At 43.6% G+C, this 20,851-nt stretch overlaps 2 protein-coding genes across 7 annotated transcripts in view; one reads left to right on the forward strand and one right to left on the reverse strand.

The window, feature by feature from the left end:
- Nucleotides 1–17,036, forward strand: part of LOC308101034 (stromal membrane-associated protein 1-like) — a 117,406-nt gene extending 100,370 nt beyond the window's left edge. For 4 of the 6 annotated variants that reach the window (XM_080450317.1, XM_080450320.1, XM_080450321.1 and 1 more), the window contains exons 8-10: nt 2,422–2,611; nt 8,823–9,043; nt 13,455–17,036. In XM_080450317.1, the coding sequence (XP_080306443.1) occupies nt 2,422–2,611; nt 8,823–9,043; nt 13,455–13,610 (567 nt within the window). In that variant the 3' untranslated portion in view covers nt 13,611–17,036. The remainder of the gene's footprint in view (nt 1–2,421; nt 2,612–8,822; nt 9,044–13,454) is intronic. The other 2 variants (XM_080450318.1, XM_080450319.1) reach the window with 1 other exon arrangement.
- A 2,501-nt stretch (nt 17,037–19,537) lies between these two features.
- The window catches only part of b3gat2 (beta-1,3-glucuronyltransferase 2 (glucuronosyltransferase S)), a gene marked incomplete at its 5' end in the record, with an annotated part of 49,288 nt that continues 47,974 nt past the window's right edge, over nt 19,538–20,851 (reverse strand). Inside the window, 1 exon segment of the mRNA XM_080450325.1 lies at nt 19,538–19,663. Within this exon segment, the coding sequence (XP_080306451.1) occupies nt 19,577–19,663 (87 nt within the window). The 3' untranslated portion in view covers nt 19,538–19,576.

Raw genomic sequence — 20,851 nt, forward strand, 5'->3', positions numbered from 1 at the left:
AGAAAAGCTTTTTTTTTTCTAAATCCATTTACATTAGATCGGACAGGGCTGGGTTTGTTGTGATGACGTAATTTCCGGGTATACTCTTCTCCGGAAGTCATAGGATCACTCATAGGTTGGCGAAGAGCGCCATCTAGCGTAAACACTGAAAATACCAGTACACGTCAAAACACGTCCTTGGCGGTGTGGGTTGTGGATTGACACAAGTCAAAACACGTCATTGGCATGCAATGAGTTGATATCAATCTCTAGATGCAAACATTGTCGACTCAACGTTCAAATTGTCTCATTTACTTCCATTGTCAATTATTATATGCAGTTTTGAAATAGATTATAACTGTTGTCGACTACATTTTGACATAGTCTCATTATCTTTCATTGTTAGGTGTGCATTTACTAAATAGATTATAACATGGACGACACTGAGTCGACAGCACAGCCGTTGCACTACTCGGCACGGACACTTGTTTGGCTATCACCTCGCTCAGGTGAGCCTCACGGGGCTCAAGGCTCACCTGCCTTGTTTTCAATTGATGTAAAAAGAAATATGAGTCAAAATGTTATCAGAAATAGAAGAATATATCTTACGAATTGTGTGTGTGTGTGTGTGTGTGTGTGTGTGTGTGTGTGTGTGTGTGTGTGTGTGTGTGCTCACCACCGTGTGTGTCAATGTGCGAATAATCTCACAAACCGTTGGACCAATTGGCGTCAAAGTTTGCATACACACTCCACCCCAAATTCTTACAAATCGGCCTCATGGTGACGCTATATATGGCCTCTAAACAACACAGAGCCAAACATGCTTGTGTGACAGAGTGAGTGAGAGAAAGACAAGGGGAGACACCCAAACACACAAAACGCTTGAGTTGTCTTTTGACCTTCGCCTTTCTAGTGCTCTTTTCCACTCTCACTTGAGTCTCTTTAACTCTACGGCCGCAAAAACGTAATGATGGTAATGATGCAGCCATACATTACAATAGCATTATGTAATTGTGTTGGAGTGTATCACTAGGTTGAGCAGCTGTTTTTGTTTTGCCTCTTTTATACCTAACTTGAATGATGTGTTGCACCTACACACAAACATACACACACACATGCAGTGTCTCTCACATTCAATTTATCTCTGTCCACGTCCTGTGCCTCTTGCCATCTCTCTCTCTATGTCACTTTATTTTCATCTCCCCCCCTCTCTCTCTCTCTCTCTTTGTGGTTGAGACTGGTTCAGAGTTGACAATAAAGGAAGCAGCAGCTCTCATGCTAATGTACTGAACCTATTATTAGAAAGCTCTCTCTCTCTCTCTCTCTCTCTCTCTCTCTCTCTCTGTGTGTCTGGTACCCACACTCTCAGAATGCATGCTATACTCACTTTAATTGGCTGCAATTGGGCTGTGTGTGTGTGTGTGTGTGTGTGTGTGTGTGTGTAAAGCATTATGTGCTGGTGTGAGTCATTGCCTCCCTCCTTTCCATCTGTCCATTCCTCCTTTCTTTTCCTCTACCTGTCCTGTTCTCTCATCCCTCTTTCCTTCGTCCCTTCTGTACCTCTTCCTCTCCTACCGTTGCCCCCTCTCTTCCTCTCCTCTTCAATCCCTTCTCTCTCTTCCTCCCTCCAGTTCCCCTCCTCTCTCTCCTCCAATCTTTCATATGCTTTCTCTCTCCCCTCCCTTCCACCCCCTCTCTCGTTTGAGCTGCACTGTGTGTGTGTGTTTGTGTGTGTGTGTTATATGAAGTAAAAAGTGACCGCAAGAAGTATGTTCCTCACACAGTGCAACTGTCACCCAGTATGTGTTCAACCGCCTCGCCTCGCCTCTCCCCTCTCCATTATCCCTTTCCCTCCACACCTTTTCCATCATCCCCCCCTCTTATCCTTTCCCTGCCCTCTGAATCTCTCTCTCTCTCTCACACACACACACACACACACACACACACACACACACACACACACACACACACACACACACACACACACACACTCTCTCAGCTTTCAAGCAGGTGTTTTTTGTCATCATCCTCCATTAGATGTAATGTGTGTGTGTGTGTGTGAGTGCCAGAAAGTGTTTTTCCCTGTCTTTTTGAAAAATGTGTGCGTGCGTGCGTGCGCGCCCGTGTGTGTCATTCTGTCTGACTGTTCATCTCTTCCTGTCTACAGACAACGCTAATTAATGTCATCTGTCTCACTTACGATGACAAGGTGACAACAGCACTCTCCTCTTCTGTCCTCTTCTACTCTTTGCTTCTCAGCTCGACTCTCCTCTTCTTCAGTATGCTACTCCCCTCTTCTCTTATTGTTCTGTTTTGTTTTACTATCATCGCTTCTCTGTTCTTGATTTACTCTATTTCACACCCCTCTTATATTAAAATTGTGCACATATACAGTATATAACGTCGTCATCTCTGTCTCGCTCTCTTGTCCTTTCTGCCCAGCAGGCTAGCTCCAGTCCAGTGGCCGCGCAGACAGACACAACCACCTCCTCTGGCACCTCCTCGTCCTCCTCCACCAACACCAAGAATGAGGAGAAGAAGCCCCTCTCCAAAGACTCCATCTTGTCTCTGTATGCTAGCAGCTCAGTGGGTGGTCAGCCCCAGAGCCAGCAACAGACAGCACAGACACAAGGTAACACACAGACATTGACTAGAATGCAAACCCAATTGCCAAGCCAAAAAAAAATCTCATTTTCCAAAAAGCAATTGGGAGCATGAAACGACTGGATCAACATTTTTGCAGGCGCGTGAGGAATAATGTGTTGAATTAACTCATTCCCTGCCATTGGCGTGTTTTTTCCCAAAGGCCCAGACTGCCATTGACGGGTTTGATGTGTTTTGGCGTTTTCAGTGTTTTTCCACTAGATGGCGCTGTTCGCTGACACCATTTCATCCTCAGACACACAGATCCAGGAGATCACGTGATCCCAAGATTTTCTCCTCCATTCACGTCCTTGTTAATCGATTTAGAAAAAAGGCTGTATCTCGCCTCCCTGGTTTTACTCTGCATTTTTGACGAGGCATGCTATATTCAACGGCCTATAACAAGCGAACGGGGGTCGCGATGACATTCTTTTTTTTTCTTTTCATGGAAGCACGGTGAAACCCTCCGTGTTTAGCTACGATCGGGGGATCGATCATACTGGAGAGAAATATTCTGTGACTAGTTGAAAAGGTGAGGAAATCGAAAAATGAAAGATTATTTAATCCCACTGTAAAATAACTTGATTCTCTCACCCTGGTCCAGGAACATTTAGCAAACAAAGCAACCTTCGTAGGGTCCTTGTTGTAGTGAAACTCTGAGGCGGGAAAGAGAATCCTAAACTTGACACCAGGAGTTTTGCACTCCCTATGCGTATTTTTTCACAACAGCCGACACAAGGTCTGGGAAGAATTTTGATCTTATTCCCACCATGGAAGTCAGCATCCTGTTTGGACTTGGATCACAAATGGACCCTGTAGCTCTCCATCTTTTGGCTTAGCTTTCCAAAACTGCTTTGTCCTCGAGCTCTTGCACATCCCTCAGGCATTTGACCTTGAATTAGGTGGGCTGACTCCCTCCGGCACCCCCCAGCACTCGGATGTTGTTTCTCCTCTGTCTGCCCTCTCCAGATCATCGCATTCATTTTGCAGGTTATTGACTTCAGATTTCACTTTGTCGCAGAACGCAATGCATTTTTACCCTTCTGCCAGTCGAGTTTCATGTGCAGTGGAAGTAGGCTGTTGATAGATTTCCGGGGCTCCCTCGTGGACCACGGCGATGTCGACAACACCGTCCTGTCTTTTTACGAAGTCAGTTGGTTGGAGTTGGAATTCTGTGGTTTCACAGCTGTCTTCTTTGGCTGTCAAACAGGATCAAACTGGATCCAGACATTTTCAGTTAAACATTACGTTTACTGGTTGTAGAGAGTAAAATATTTGTTTTGTTCGGCTGCCTGAGAAGTGAACTCGCACACCTACACATGAACACCAACACAGTCAAGCACTGACTACACACACACACACACACACACACACACACACACACACACACACACACACACACACACACACACACACACTAAAGAAAATATGCTTCATGAAAATGGAGGAGAGATGAAAGGTCAATGTATTCTGAGCTGGTTGGATCCTCTGTATACTCTGTACTCTGACCAGAGGGATGCTCATGTGTGCATTCAGTCATGGACAACACACTATACCCCAAAGTTCACATAAACATGTCCACAAGGAAAATGGCCACACACACAGCAAAATCCAGAGTCCTAATTTTGTGTGGAGCCTTACGGGTACATTGTTATACTTGTCATGCAGAGTGAAGCACTTGAACCCCAGCATCCTTATTAACATTAGCCATAAATAGCAGATCTACAAACTCGCAACGTGTCACGTTTGTGACGCGTTGTGAGTTGAGTAGATCGGCTATTTTTGGCAAAGGGGTTTGAAAAATTCCGTCCAAGTTACAAAGCCAACTCAGGTCCAGCTTACTAAGTCTAGAGGGTTTACTTGGTTAAATTCCACTCAGATCACACACACACACACGTACAGTACACACAGATGCGTGCGTGCAAACACATCTCAGTGACTCATTTGTGGCCCGGAGACACCTCAGATCCCCTCATATGAAAGCGGGGCATGGCAGCTTAGAAAGAAAAACACCATCTATCATGTGAGTCATCCGCAGTCACTAAAGCCTTTGTACTTCGGTGTGCGCCGGTGTCACGCACACACGCACCGGAAATAGCCGATACACACGCTCACGTTCTGTCGCAGCGAACCGATGCACATCCAGGTATAAATCAGGCATAAGTGACTGCATGAACACAAAATACAGTAACGGCATATTGTGTTTGCGTATTGTGTTTGCGTGGTGCCTTCACGTTTGGAGAGCAGCCACATTTGCATGATTACTGATGTTTGTACACATTTGCATACCAACATGTCACATATCATGCATGCAGGATTAGGAATGAAAAGCAAGCTGATGATGATTTATTTATTTATTTATTTATGTGCTGGCCAGAGTCCAGTGTTATTTATATGCTTTGAGTGTGTGTGTGTGTTCCACATGTATGTACTGTACCTGAACAGTGCATCAAAGTGACTAGCAAACGGAATCTGAAACCTGAATCGGTTTGGGGTTTAAAAATGGTTATACCTATGTGCATTTGTATACTAGAACTTGTTGATGAAGATTATTTGATCTCATTACACAAGCGTGTGTGAGACTTTACTGCAGTGTCCATGTGTGTCTCGAGTGACGCGTGTTGACGTGGGTGGAATTAAATCTTTCAGATAAGTCTGTTCATGTAAACAATTAGGTTAGCGTATGAATGTGTGTGCATGTGTCTGTGTGTGCTCATACTGCTCAAACACACAAAACTCTAGATGAAAGTATTGGTAATTTAGAGCAAGAATTAGCCTGGCAGGGTTATTTGTTGGCCATTATTTATGTGCTATGCAAGGGTGTTGTTATCACTCTGCTCTGTGTGTACTGACATGTGTGTGTCTACCCACGTAGGTTCGATCCATTCAAATCTATTGAATTTCAAATTTATATAATTTTGTATATCAAATACTGTATGCAGCACAATTTACAATGAACAATTACTATTTACAATTTACAATTTAGGAATTTAGCAGATGCTCTTAATCCAGAGTGAATCTCAGTAAAACTGAATTACTTAAAGGGATTCTAGGCAACTTCAGAGATCAAAAAAAGAAAAAACTGTTGTCAAACACCGCCCATCCACCCCCCCCCCGTCCTCATCAGCAGTTCGTTTCCACGACCACCAGAGGGTGACGCAGGGGGGACTTCTGAACAGACCATGCCGAAAATAGGTTGCTTTATTCGATACAATGCGTGTCACTGCCCGCCCCTGCCGGTTCACTGAATTTTTATTTTTAAATGGGCTCTGTCATGATTAATTGACCACATATCTGCAGTTAAACAACTAAATTCTATCCAAACGCTATCTTAAAAGTAAATTCCGTGCCTCAAAAAATAAGTTTGAGAGCGTTTTAAAACCGAAAGCAAAAACACAGCATAGAAAACAATGGCTGCCACACGGACACGGACGCGCACATGCGTGCGTTTCGTTTACGTCCCGGACAGAGCCGGATACCCGGATGTCAAAACATAAATAGTAGGGAAAATACGGATTTCAGAAAGAGGACTGTGTTTCAATGCAGGAAAACACCCCAGCATCATTATATAGTGGCTGATAGAGGGGGGAAAATGCAAAATATATATATATAAATATTTTTAAATTTAGGCTTAAAGTTACCTAGAATCCCTCGTGCTGAGCCTGTGATGGAAGCATGGAACAATCTTACCTGTCCTTGACATGAAATGGGAAATTCGAATCAAAATAATATATTCAGTTAGATTAAATAAATACAAACGTTTTTAAATACAATTAAGCTACATGGGAAATGTGACAAGGAGTTTTACCGTGAGGAACAATCCAAAGTTTAGGATGGATGTAGAGGTAACAGACTCGCTCACCACCACATGGGCCTGGGTTTGATTCCCTGCATGGCTTAGCTGGGGACACCAACAAACACAATTGCCAGTGTTCGTGGGTGGGAAGCCTAGGGACTCCTGCTGGTTGGTTGGGGGCGTCTGTATAGCAGGGAGGGGGATTTGAGAGAGATAGAGTGAACCTCAGCATGTTTTACGCTCTGCTGGTGAAACCCGTCACTGTCGGTGTAAAGAAGAGGCTGGCGATGTACGTATCAGACTAGGCAGTAGGCATGTGGCCAATAGTTTATATGGTTTAGGGGGTGCTCTGCATTGACAGGTAGGTACCACAGTACACATGGGTAATTGGCAGTGACTAAATTGGGAGAAGATAACAAGTTGTTAAACAATTTGTGTCTTGCTCTGGGACCCACTAAACTATGTCTGACACTGAATTCACTAGCAGCAGCAGCGATTTCTAGCGCTCTGTTTTATTGCAAAATGGCCATGCACGAGGTGTGAGTGACAGCCTCGTAAATATGCAAGTTGTTGTGGTCCATCGAGAGCTCCGCTGCGCTGAGTGGATCTCAAGCCAGCACAGCTGTGATTCTCATCTCTGCCACCTTGTTTGTAAACTATTCTTATCTAAAATATATATATATATATATATATATATATATATATATATATATATATATATATATATATATATATATATCACGTATGCTTAGGAGCACAGCACGCTTCTGGTTGGCTGCAGCTCTGTCTTGGCACACAGTGGCAGCGGCAAAGTTGAACTTTTATCGATTTTGACCCTCGCTTTTTGCACTCTCTGCCTCCCGCTGCAGTGGGGAAAGTACCAGTCTCTCCTTGTCTTAGGTCTAACGCCGCTGCTGGTGTGAATTCAGCGTGAGAGACATGCCTATGAGGTCACCTCAACACACAATTTTGTACAGTGGTGTAAATGTATTGGTGTAAATGAAGTTCCATTAACTCACCCCCACAAAAAACATTAAAACATGGCCCCATTTCTCCCAGAACACAGATACTAAAATAGCTCCATGTTTCTACCCCAAAAAAAATAGCAACACTTTACAATAGCCTTAATACGACCTAAACAAAATCCTATTGTTACTATTGTTTTATAAATAATAAATATACCATAAAACCTGAATTTTGAAGGGGCACGGTGGCGCAGTCGGTAGCGCTGTCGCCTCACAGCTAGAAGGTCCTGGGTTCGATTCCCGCCGGGGACGCTGTGGGCACTGGGGGCGTGTCTTCTCCTCCGCGTCATCAGCGCCCATGCCCTAGGTGGGGTTGGCGAAAGGGCCTACTCTGTGTGGAGTTTGCATGTTCTCCCCGTGTCTCCTAGGGTAGTTAATACCCTCACAAAAACATGTAGTAATCCTGGTCACTATACCGCCTCCCCCATGACAGCCGGGGCGCCTGATGGAGGGGAAGGGAACTGGTTGGAATAACGTGTTCCTTCCACGCGCTACGTCCAACCAGGGAAACTCCCCCCTGTCCGGTGACAAGAAGGTCAGTTGGCTCTCATGCCTGAAGGAAGCATGAGCTCGGCCCTGGCCTCCCTACTGTGGGGTGACAGGTGTAATACTGGTGTAGGGCTGGTGTAGTGCCCAGGATCACTTAGGAAATTGGCACCGGGTGAAAAAAATGGGTTACAAAAATCGCGGGAAAAAAAAAAGAAAAACTGAATTTTGTGGAGAAGAAAAGGAGATACTTCCATTTCTACCCATGTCAGCAGTGTGCATCTCCTGAGTATAAAACCCAGAGATACAGACAGATTACCAGTACCACAGATGTCTGTTTTAGAGAAAAATTGCTTCACAATCTTGAACATGCAAAGCAACTCATCATGTCCTCATGGGAAGAGCTCAGTATTTATGCTTCCAGCCTACAAGCCTATCCACAAGTTTCCTTGACAGTTCTACTTCAAAGAAGAAATACTGAAGTGTGGGGGGGGGGGGACACCCTCAAGCTTATAGGTTGTTGATGATGACAAACTCTTTAGCTCATTGACTTATTAATGGTTCTCACTGCTATCATGTTACCCTACATTTACAGGTCACAATTAGCATACTAGTGCGTGCGTGCGCGCGTGCATGTGTACAGTACTTGTATTACTATACTTGTGAGGGCCAAATCCACACAAGTATAGTAGAATTTGAGAAATAGCCATTGTGAGGACAATTATCCTGGTCCCCACAATACATTGTGGTTGATCGCCTTTAGGGTTACGCCTTAAGGGTACAGTTACAAATGGCCATTTCTTTTTTTTAATAAATCATAAAATCGGCAAAAATACAGTTTTCCTCAAAAGTATAGTCATAAGAATGTGTGTGTGTGTGTGTCCATCCACCAGGCATGTACATGGGCCAGCCTCAGATGCAGTTCACACCCCAGGGTTTCCCGGCTGGGATGGGTGCAGTCGCCCCGCCCACAGCCATGATGGGAGCGGGGGGCATGATGCCAGGCATGGCCATGCCCAACGGAGGGTACGTGGGCGTGCAGCAGGGCATGGTGCCACCAGGACAGAACATGTACAACATGCAGCAACAGCAAGGACAGTGGAACATGAATCAGGTAACATTGTTATAAAATAAATGTACTCTCTCAAATATTATTTTGTACCATTGCTGTCATGGCTATGCCTCTGTTGTAGAGCTACATGATTATGGCAAAACTTATCATGACTATGATCCATATTTAGATCAGTTATTTAAAACATATTTATTTATTGTGTAGATTTATTTACTATTGTGTAGTAATATAATACAATATGTCTCAAAACATTAGCATGCCATACAGTTGAATTATTGCAAATTAAATAAATATGATTTCAAGAAAAAAACTAATATTGAATAGCCTAACAAAAGGCAATATAATGTCTGCAGCTGCATTATTGCACACAGTCAAAATGCATCAGTAATATTAGGCCTGCCATTCCTTCCTTTTGGAGAATTTCAGACACACACACACACACACACACACACACACACACACACACACACACACACACACACACACACACACACACACACACACACACACACACACACACACACAATCAAAGTCAAGTGTTCACAGCTGGTGTTAATTATTTTGCCCTGCAGGCTCTTAACTATCGCTGGTTATCCTACTAATGTTACACCCTCTGACAAGTGGATTCTACTTTTGAAGATGAGAACAGCAAGGCTATTTCTTTCTCACTTCTTCAGTTGAGACGGTGCTGTGTGAGGGGGGAGGTGAGGGGGGTGCGGAGAGGAATGCAGCCGCTCTCTCTACTCCTCCAGATGAGAGACGCAACTGATATACACTTGCTGTGTGTTGTCAGTGCTGTTGTATCCTACTGACTCACCTCGCCAGTGAGGAGCCCCCACCGGGAAGACGCAGAGCCTTCGTCCTACTACACGGGCCAACTGTGTTCATATAGACGCTCGATAAAGCTGGATGCACTGCGGTGCAGCTGCTTTACCACTGCGCCACCCGAGCGCCCCTGTTTAACTCATCCTTAACTCTCTCAGTGCCAATGAAAAAATATATATATTGCGAACCATGCCAACTTTTTTCTTTTCTTTTTTCAAAGTAAAAAAAAAGTGCTTAGGAAGCAAGATACAGCCTTTTTCAGTTATAGGTTAAACAAAGAGTGGATGGAGCTGCAAATCTTCAGATAATGATATCTTGGGTTCTGAACACTTTTTTTTTTTTTAAACTCGGGATTTCTCGTTCTGGCACTGAGGGTATAACCCTAAAACTCGGGATAACTCGGGGTCTGGCACTGAGAGAGTTAACCTAAATCAAATTACACACCATTATTCTGCTCCCTTGTAAAGTGCATACAGTTAAAGCAAAGTGAAAGAACCACAATGTAAACAGTAAAGAAGAGGAAGTTGATCTCAACTTGAGCTGTCAAAAGAATGTCATGTACGCGGTACTCACAGGTCCATGCATAATCATTAATGTCAGCTACGCATGATTATGGATTCCACCAAGTTATGGGATAGACCCGCCTTACCTGTGTCTGATTTTCTCCCTGGCAGGCATAGTTTTAGGCATAGTTTTACTGAGGTTACGGTAAGGTTTAGGCATAGTTTTAATGAGGTTAGGGTTAAGTTTAGGCCAGGGGTGCTTCTAAATTCCGCCGTTTTTCGCCGTTTCTTCTTTTTCTAAACTCCGTTTGGTGCCCCCCCCAAGGTTGGTGCCCTGTGCTGCGCTGCTTTTATCCGCCAGATTGGGACGTTCACGGCATATTTTGCATCACGGTGCGTTCATCATCGGTGACGAGTGCCTGTAACACAGCCAGCAGCGTGCTGCGTGCGAGTCGCACGCCTGACTGTCTGTGTGTCAGGATTCGAGGCCACACTCACACAATCACGTGCAGCATGCGTCCCCTCCCCCTCCGCTTAATGGCTGTGTATGGGGCCGACGCGTGCTTTAGCGTGATTGTGTGAGTGTGGCTTCAAGAAGTAAATTCCTGTCCCAGCGGTCCCAGCTGTTGGTACGCGAGAGCGCTTCGCTTCGTCTGATGTGCCGCGCAGCATGCATTTTGACGACGCATGCGCACCTGCGCACCAGTTATGTGCACCCCTGGTTTAGCATAGTTTTACTGAGGTTAGAGTTAGGTTTAGGCATAGTTTTACTGAGGTTAGGTTTAGGCATAGTTGCAAAAACGAGAACTGTCAATCACAGTGACTACTGGCCAATCACAGCGGGTCTCCCTAGAAAAGCGGTGGTATCCATAAGCACGCGTCAGCTACAGTAGCTTTAAAAATGGACACTGACGCATACGCACACAATTCCCATGTTGGACGATTCAGAATCGATTCTCAAAAAAAATATATATATATATATTGAAAATGAATAAACTTTCTTTTTCTTTTTTGGGCGGTGAAACCGCCCCTATAAGTGAGGTTTGGAAATATGTACAATTATCTTGGGCAGTGAAACCGCCCCTATAAGTGAGGTCTGGAAATTTGTACAATTATCCTGCGCTGTGATTGGCCAATCACAATCTATTCAGGACTGTGATTGGCCAGTGTCACATGACACATGTGCATAGCCCTATATAAGAAACCATAACTTTAAAAAAAAACTATACATTTGTTTTTTTAAAGTTATGGTTTCGTCCATCATAAAGAGTGTTTCAATAAATGTATTTATCTTTTGTACATGATTGGTTGACTCCATTCAGTATTGTGATTAGCTAGCAAGACACCGCCCACTTCACACAGGCTGTGATTTTTTTTTGTATAATGACATTTTTGAGAAGTGGCAAGTTCTGGGCTGAATCAGAAAAAAACGTTTTTTAATCGAGAATCGTTTTGAATCGGAAAAGAAATCGTTCTTGAATCGGGAAACTTTTTTTTATCGACAATCGTTTATTTTGAAAAAATCTGAATCGTGACCCCAAGAATCGGAATCGAATCGTGATATAGCAGAAGATTCACAGCCCTAACAAACATAGCCTCTCACTATAGTACAGTACATGATCAGGTGCTAATGTTGTGTGTGCTTAGGCCACAGCACTAAGAGGTGTTGTCATTTTCCTGTCAACTGCAGGAGTTTAATGAGACACCATAAATCACCCCACACACACACACACACACACACACACACACACACACACAGGCACAGGCACTCCACCCCTCCTTCTGAGCAGGAGTGGTGGGAGAAGAGGTTTATCAGCGTGTGTATAATGGGTTCACCGAGTGCAGATGAGATTTCTGAGTGCATGTGATTTTGGAGTGTGTGTGTGTGCTGCAGAAGGGTATCGTGTGATGTTGAAAGGACGGCAGGTTGCACGTGCAAACCCCCACACGCGCACACACACACCTAGAAACACACATGGGTGTAACACGCACGCACAGGTGCACATACAGTACACGTTCACACACACACACGCGCGCGCACACACACACACACACACACACATACAGAGAGTGATCTCTCAGACGAACAGATAAGGAGTGCTGGTGCACCACAGCACATCTATAATGGATAATATGGAATGGATGGAGGAGGACGGAGGGGGAGGACCGTGGGGGAGCATAAAGACCCTGAGGACAGTATAGTACAGAGTGAGTTCATGAGGTGAAAGCTGGAGGAGGTCTGGGGGAGTCAAGGGGGTGAAGCCTCAGTTATACTCGAAAATAGCCGATCTACAAGCTCAGAGCTTGTAGATCAACTATTTTCGCCGCGTGACACCGACACGCAACTAAGTATAAATCAGCCTTTTAGGAGACAGCTGGGGGAGGGGAAGAGGAGCCTGGAAGGAGGTGTGGGGGAGAAGAGGATGTGAGCTGGGGGAGTGGAACAGCTGGAGGTGCAAAAGTGAATTCTCTCTCCTAACCTTCAGGGAGGGAGGAGCAGCAGCAACAATGTAAAAATTGTATTGTTCTGATCAATTCAAATAGGCGTGCAACAGTTAATCAAACTAATCTATTATATATATAAAAATATATATATGATTATATAATTTAATGAAATAATCTATTAATTAATCTATTAATAATCAATCCCTAGCCTGGGATCGGCGTTTAATTCTTTCTCACTTTGCTTCACAGTCTAGGAAAGCCTCCTATCTCCGTGCCCAAACGGGAGAAAACAGCCCGCGGCTTCTGATTGGTCTGTAGGGGGGGCGGGACCAGTGTTGTCCAATGTAAAACTCAAGTCACTCCCTGACTTGCCTATGTAATGGAAATACAAGTCAAAGAGGACCCTGGCCAGACTGAGTAGCGAAGTGAGAAAAAGACGAACGTAGCGAATCAGGCTGGATTCCAGGCTAATCGATCCCTATTTTGGGCATGTCACTATAGGCAAAAGGTTTACAAAAATGTCAAAACGAGCTTACTTTTTCTATATGACACCATTGTGTGATGAAGTATAAAATTGAAATAATCGATAGTTGCAACCCTAAATTCATTTTTTTTTTTTACTTCTCTCATCCGTTCTGCCTTTTTCCCAATCCCTCTGTGTCTCTCTCTCTCTCTATCAGATGACCCAGCAGATGTCAGGTGTGGCCCTGGCCGCTGGGGGCGCATCAGGGGTTCAGGCTCCAGGGGTCTTCGGCCAAGCGGGCGCCCCCGTGGCTGACTGGAGCACAGGGCCCGCGTCCTCAGGCCAGACCCTCAGCAACCAGCTGTGGAAGTGAAGAGCTGGAGGGAATGATGGAATGGATGGAAGCCAAGAAAATGAGAGAGGGAAAAAAAAAAAAAAACAACCTCGTTCAATCTTCTCACCTCTGCTTTCTCTGTGGAAGAGTTAAAAAATAGAACTCAGAGAGGGGATTGGCTGGCGTGCTCTATGCCCCCCTCTCACACACACACACACACACACACACACACACACACACACACACACACACACACACACACACACACTCCATTAGGTTTTTGGTTCCTCTGAATCCACTCCCCCTATCCGCTAAGGGGTGGAGAACTGGACAGTCTCTCTCTCCATGGATGAAGTCAAAAGACTGGCTGCTTTTGTGTCCTGTTTAAAAAAGAAAAAAAATAATCCTCCCTTTAGTGTTTTACTTCCTTTAATTTCCTTTTTGTTGACCAGTGAGAGAGACAAGAACAACATATCTGCAAAAAGAAAAAAGAAAAGAAACCTGCTGGACCAATAAGTGTCTATTATAGTAATATGTCAGTTATATCCTCTCCAAAATGGATAGTTAGCTAGTGACATAGTATCTAAAGTACCTAGATATGGCTATTGTATGGTGGGTCTTAAGCCATCCTTCTCTGTCGTGTACACTGACTGTAACCCCCCTTCTCTCTCTTCCTTTCCCTCGTCCCATTAGATCTGCGTAGGTCAAACGGAGGCCCTCGTATAGCAGATAATCGTCTGAGCGCTTGGAACGGTATTTATGTGAACATTTAAAAGATACTCCCTCCCCAGGAGCCGTGGGAGAGCGAGTGTTTCTCCAGAAGACCTCCTGGAAAACTAAATCTTGATTTTTTTTTAACTTTAGGTACATTTGGGGATTTCACTTGAACCCTTACATCCATATTCTGGGGCTAACATTCGGCAAAAAAAAACAATCAGATCTACAAGCTCATAATGCGTCTCTATGCGACACGTTGATATCTTGCAGATCGTCTATTTTTGGCAAAGATATTTAGTGTAGAGAGAAAACAGGAGGAGGCCTAGTATAGAGACCTTGGGAATCTGGTCAATTCAATTTAAGGATTAAGTGGTTAAGCTTCACAATAAAAATCTAATCACCCAGACTTGCCCCGAAAATATTCCCTCCTAAAACATTACCATTTTGCAGTAAAACTGCTAGCTATAAATAAAGAATAGATAAGATAAACAAAATTAAAAAACAGCTGAACTACTGTAAAAGTCCAGTGTGACTAAATCACTTTGAGTTGTTCAGTTCCAGGGCGGCCATTATTGCCCCCTCATGGGTGTTGTTGCTAGCCTGTAGTGTCTGTAATTACAGTAAGCTGGGTTCTGGGAAACTGACTTCAAACCCACTACAGTCATTCCTTACTGTTGCAATGGACCACATTTCCCACAATCCCCCAGAGCAAATTAGAGCACTTCTGGAATCAAAGCAGTTTGCCTTAACCACACTTTGAACAGTAGAGCTGGTATCTGCACTTGCGGTTGAGTGTGTCGCGTCACTGTTGATCACAGGCAAAATAGCTGCGAACAGATGGAACAGTTACATCTGCTAGGTGGAATTTATACTCGTTATCGCACAATTTTTAACAAATTACTGTATGTAAGCCTATCACACAACTGTTAAGAAAATGATGTAGAAATAGATCAAACAGTGTGTCCGCCTGTCAGGTAGAATGTAGTGTTGTCCCTACATACTGTAGCAACCAAAAGCAGTAAAATGGTGACCCAGTCCGAGTGACGTGAGTCGACTTCCTCTGTACTGTAATGTAACTCTCCCCTTCTTTCTCCCCTGTCGTCTGTTCTCCCGTCGTCCGTAATCTTCACTTGGTGTTTTCGCTGTGTGCGTTTTCAGGAGAAGCATAGTATTTGTCTGAGGCAAATAAACCTGGACGACCAATCATGCCCTGGAGGAGGCGGCTGCTAGTGAAGAGAGGGGATAGAACAGCGAAGCTGTCAGTCTGGGCCTTTTTTTTAAGGAAGTGAATTGACACCAGGGGAATCCTGGAGAAAAAAATGGGACCTGTATGAAAACACTGGATGGGTCCCGGTGTGAACTTCCTGGGTTCTGTGCTGACATCATCGCAGTTCAATCCTGCTACTAGGAGAGCAAGGAGAGGGGAACTAGACAAAGTCTGCATTGGGAGTATACTGTACATTAAAGCAGTGGTTCTCAACCTGTGGGTCGGCCCCCACATGATTTTGGGGGGGTCCCCAAAAAAGACCATTACTGCATTGAAAGTAATCAACAAACTATACTATAAAAACTGGTCAAACATTGGCCAAATTTTCAAATAATGTAGATTTTAGAAAGAGGCCAATTCTTTGAAAATAGCAGATCTACAAGCTTTTAGATTGGCTATTTTCACAATATTTATGTGTGGATACTGAGTCAAACTAAATGTTTTGCCTCAACTCCTACAATTCCAAGTGCTTGTCAGGGTCCGGGGGTCCCCGGTTAAAATATGATTATTTTGGAGGGTCGCTGGCTGAAAAGGTTGAGAACCACTGCATTAAAGCAATGTTGAACATTGGTAAAAACTTGGGTTGTATAGCTACATGGCCATGATACTGTAACTTATCATCTTGTCATCTTGCTCAGTTGCTCCTGTACTCTGTGAGTAATTATTTTCTGTCATTGTATGGCGAAACAGGTATCAAAATCACACTTTTAGCAACATACACATGGAAATGCCTGTTACAATTTTTCTCCACTTATTTCACTGACTGGGAAACGCATATCATCAATCATGTTACACAAGCATTGGTGACTTATGATGGCCAGGTAGCTGTACAACCCAAAGTTCAACATCGCTTACATGAGCAAAACACACACTGTCACACACACACACTGCCAAGCGCAGAGGCAGAGTTTCTATCTTCACAGGGTCCCTCTGCCATGCAATAACTAAAGCGCTCTGTCTCACATACATACTGTACATGCACACACACACACACACACACACACACACACACACACACACACACACACACACACACACACACACACACACACACACACACACACACACACACACACACACACACACAGATATAAATATCTGCAATACCACACACATTAACACACATAGTGTACAAGAATTTGCAGACACTTTGGCTACACCCAATATCCTCCAGGTTTATTTTTTCAACGTGTTTACATTTTTTCTGGTGCCTAGTACAGAGAAAACAAAAAAAGTGATTTCCGTGCATTAAAACAGTGAATAGCCATGAACTATCTTTGTGTGATAATCTTTTCCAATGACTTTTTTTTCCTTATCTGTAAAGGTTATCTCTCTTCGGGTTTTTATTTGATTACTCTGTCATTTATTGTTTCTCCGACTTTTACCAAGAGGTCATTTGGAATAAAAATGATTCTGCTGGAATTATACCCACTTTTGTTCTAGTGTGTGATAAACCGGCCCTCCCCAACTCACCCGCCACAGCTCTCATTGTTTAGAACACAGTGGATCAGTGGTTATCCTTACATGGGCTGTGAACTAGTGGTGTAGCCCACTGGAGGGAGGGAGGGGGGGGGGGTCATTAAAAAAAGAAAATCTGTCATTTCAATTCATAAAATTATTGTGCCAATTTAACCACTTTCAGCCGTCCCCATTTTTCACATGTGGTTATTGTCAAAACTTCAAATATTTTTGAAAATAACTAAAATAGCAGATATATTTTTCTTAATTTTTTTTCTTTTACCATTTCACAATACGGGGTATTTGGGGGTCCTTTGCACGGAAAGGTCGGAACCCCTGGTGTAGCTGAAAGTACAGTAGTATGCATTCCTCCATTCTGCAGTTCATTCAATGCATTCCCTTTTTAATCCTTTGTCTGCAAGATGCAATACATGACGCGAGACGTTTTCTTTGTTGTTAGCAGACAGATTGTACATTATTGATGGAATCTTGTCCAGAGAGATGACCTTGCTTCCTCACGGCCTGTTTGAAACTGAGTCATACTGCAGAGCTGCAGCGAGCTGCCATGCCAGGTCACAAAGGGCATCGCACTTGCATTATGGGTGCACAGCAAGGTATGAACACATCAGGGTGGTTGGTTCAATGGTTGTTTTTTATTTTCTTTTCTTCCTCCCCATAATTTTGTTTTAACAACCGGTAGGTCAGTACACAGAATTATTAAATATTCCAGTTTGTAAATCTAAAGGCCCTGACACACAAAGCCAACATCGTCCAAAAAGCCATCCTTGAGTGTCTGTGGCCAACAATTGCCAATTTTTTATTTTTTTTTGGTGTGGCCCAAGCCATTGGCAGTAGTTGGCCATTAGCGGTGGCCATTCACCCGACTGAACATGTCAAATCAGCGGAGGACGTGATTAGTGAGGGAGAGCTCTCTGTTTGGCTGTTCAGCCTGAGCAACATCACAGCATGAGAAGAAGTGAGCAGCAAGCCAATGACACAGAGCCAATGATAAAAAGGGCACACAGACAGAATAATGACATCAATGAAATGGCTAATGGTATAAACTTGAACAGTAGCCTAGTGTCGGCAACAGGTTTACATTGAATGAATAACCGTATAGTCTATGGCTTTGCATACTTCCTGATCTTAGGGTGAAAGTAAAATGTTTAAATGAGGTGACAATCCTCCTATCTCTTTTCTGCTCCAAAAGTGCTAAGAAAGTATATATCCATTGTGGAACATAATCCAGTGTCCATTTTTCTTGGTGTTATCGTACACTTTGCATTGCGATTGCTGCTATTCAAAACATGAAGTTAGCTTTCAACATCGTCTTGCCACAATTCAGAAAGAAAGTCAATTTAATGCATCCAAGTCCAGCCTGGTCCCATCATGTCACTAATCTTTGTAAAGATTACAGATACGATGTGATATTAAATCTACAACACATTAAAGCACATTCATTCAGTCATCTGAGCATCCCTCCATCCTAACGAAGACGGCATGACAGTAATCATTGGGAAACCCCAATATCCATTGCACCAGTTTTAATTGTAGTTTAATAGTTAAGTAAGTAGCCTTGGAAACCAACGGTTCTCAAGCCATGTGGCCCATAGGCTCCTGACCTATCTCCTGTGAGACGGCTTGATGTACTACATGTACACCCCTTGGGCATAACGCTAGTATATCGCAGGGACCCCCAATCCAACCCTTGATGCTGGCAAGCAGGGAGGAATTGGGTACCATTTTTATAGTCTTTTGTATGACTCGGCCGAGGATTGAACCCCGAACTTTCCAGTCTCAGGGTGGACAGTCTAACCACAAGGCCACTGAGCTGGCTACTATAACATATTCACATATTCACCCAGACATTTATCATTATAAAATTCATTAATATTAACAGTAGGTGTGACAGTTTATAATTTATTTCATAAATAATATTCATATTGTATTCATGATTTTCAACTTGCACTTTATATGCTGACAACTTCACTGAAACACGTACATCTGATGAGAGCAGTGAGCTCCAGTACAAGTCTCAAAGTAGAAATGACGTGTTCTCTGGTCTCATGAACTCAAGAACATTCTCCTCAACTTGATGAAAATGTTCTAAACGGCCTTTAAAGGCCGTTTTAATTGTCACGGCTTTAGAACTTGGCTCTGCAAGACATGTCGTGATAAAGACTGCTGCCACCACCTGTAGGCCATCAACTGACCTGGTCTTTTGCAGTGTGCTCCAGCACAACTTTTATCGGAGACATGAGGCGACGCAAAGCTATCGTATCTGATCAGTCGCTGTTAGTTCTTGCACGTGGGCTTGGTGTGTCAGGGCCTTTAGCTAGACAAGACACATTGTGTGCCATAGGAGAGACTCTGGCAGCCAGTCCCAGCCAAGCAAGTTTCACAGACAGCCGAGAGTTGGGGAATCATGCAATCGCTCCAGCGTTCCTTGTTCGTCTCAAGCAGTGTGTACTGTTCTGTGCCATCCATTGAATGAAGAAGCAAGGTGCTGTCATAAGTCACGCCCCCCTGCAGCAACGACGAGCAGTCTGATTGGCCTTTTGCCTTAGACCTCGATGATGACGTTGTCCTTCCGATGCTTGGGCTCGTTCCCTAGGTGTGGTTTCTCCGTGCGAGTGTGCCAGACCAGCACCTGGGTGGGGGGTTCAGAGAGAGAGAGGGAGAGAGAGAAGGGATTAGAGAACATGCTGATGTAAGGGAGACACTAGACAGCAAAATGTTCAGTGTTGTAACAGTTTTTGTTAAATTAACAGGCCACTTAAATTTACTGTGTGTGGACTGTGGACACTAAAATATTTTACAGCACCAATGTGTTCTGTTCACCAAAGATATCTTCCATAATTAAAACATCCTGAGATGAATGCAGCAGAGCTGCAGGCAATGGCATCTATTTCGTATTCCACATACAGTACAGGGCAGTCTGAGATTGAGTTTGTTTCTAGAAGTTTTGGCTACACTTTTTAAATAATCTCTCAACCGTGGTCCAGAGGACCCAGACTACTACACATACTGTAATCAAATTAATCCGAAATTAGTTTGATCAAATGTAAACCAATACAACATGAGAGAAGGCTGCTGTGGGATTCAGTCTGTCTAAAGTGCTGTGTAGCTCCTTAAAAAAAGCGTTATAAAAAAAGCATAATTTAGCATCAAAGATTTTTTTTTTTAATTGTAAGAAAACACAAAAACAGACGACAATCAGGTAGTATGTTTTTAAACATAACCTCCTCAGACAAAAGGCCTGATCGGCTTTTGTTTTCAGTCAAGACCTTGGAATGACCAGAAGGGCCCTGCCTAAGGATCTCAGGCTACGTTCCAGCTGATATGGGATTAAATGTTCTGTCATGTAGGATGGGGCTAGACCGAGCCGTGCCTTGCAGAAATCTAGACGGGAGGAGGCAAGGATGACTCTTTTTTTTTTTTTTTTTTTTTAAGATCAGCAGGAGTTAGCAAATACTTAGATGAGAACAGGACTGAACCATCTTATTTACCTGTGTTAAAACTAAGATCACTTTTTTAAAATCTTTACGTTCAATGATTGCAGTGGAGGCTGGCAGGCTGAATAAGATTACTTCTGATTTGCTGTTATTTACTTGTAAAACTTTTTGTGCCATCCAACAGTGTAAATCATCTAAACATGCTCTGAGAGTCGTTGGGGAAACCACAGTCCCAAAAATTAACCAGATTAACCCTAGAGTCACGATTCTGGGGGTGAACACTTTGCACAAATATCACATCTACAAGCTTACAATGCGTTGCAGCACGGCTCGTTGTGAGCTTGTGGATTGGCTGTTTTCGACGAAGAGATTTGGTAAATGGG

Source organism: Gymnoscopelus braueri, assembly GCF_963280865.1.
Source record: "Gymnoscopelus braueri genome assembly, chromosome: 14".
Classification (NCBI taxonomy): Eukaryota; Metazoa; Chordata; class Actinopteri; order Myctophiformes; family Myctophidae; genus Gymnoscopelus; species Gymnoscopelus braueri.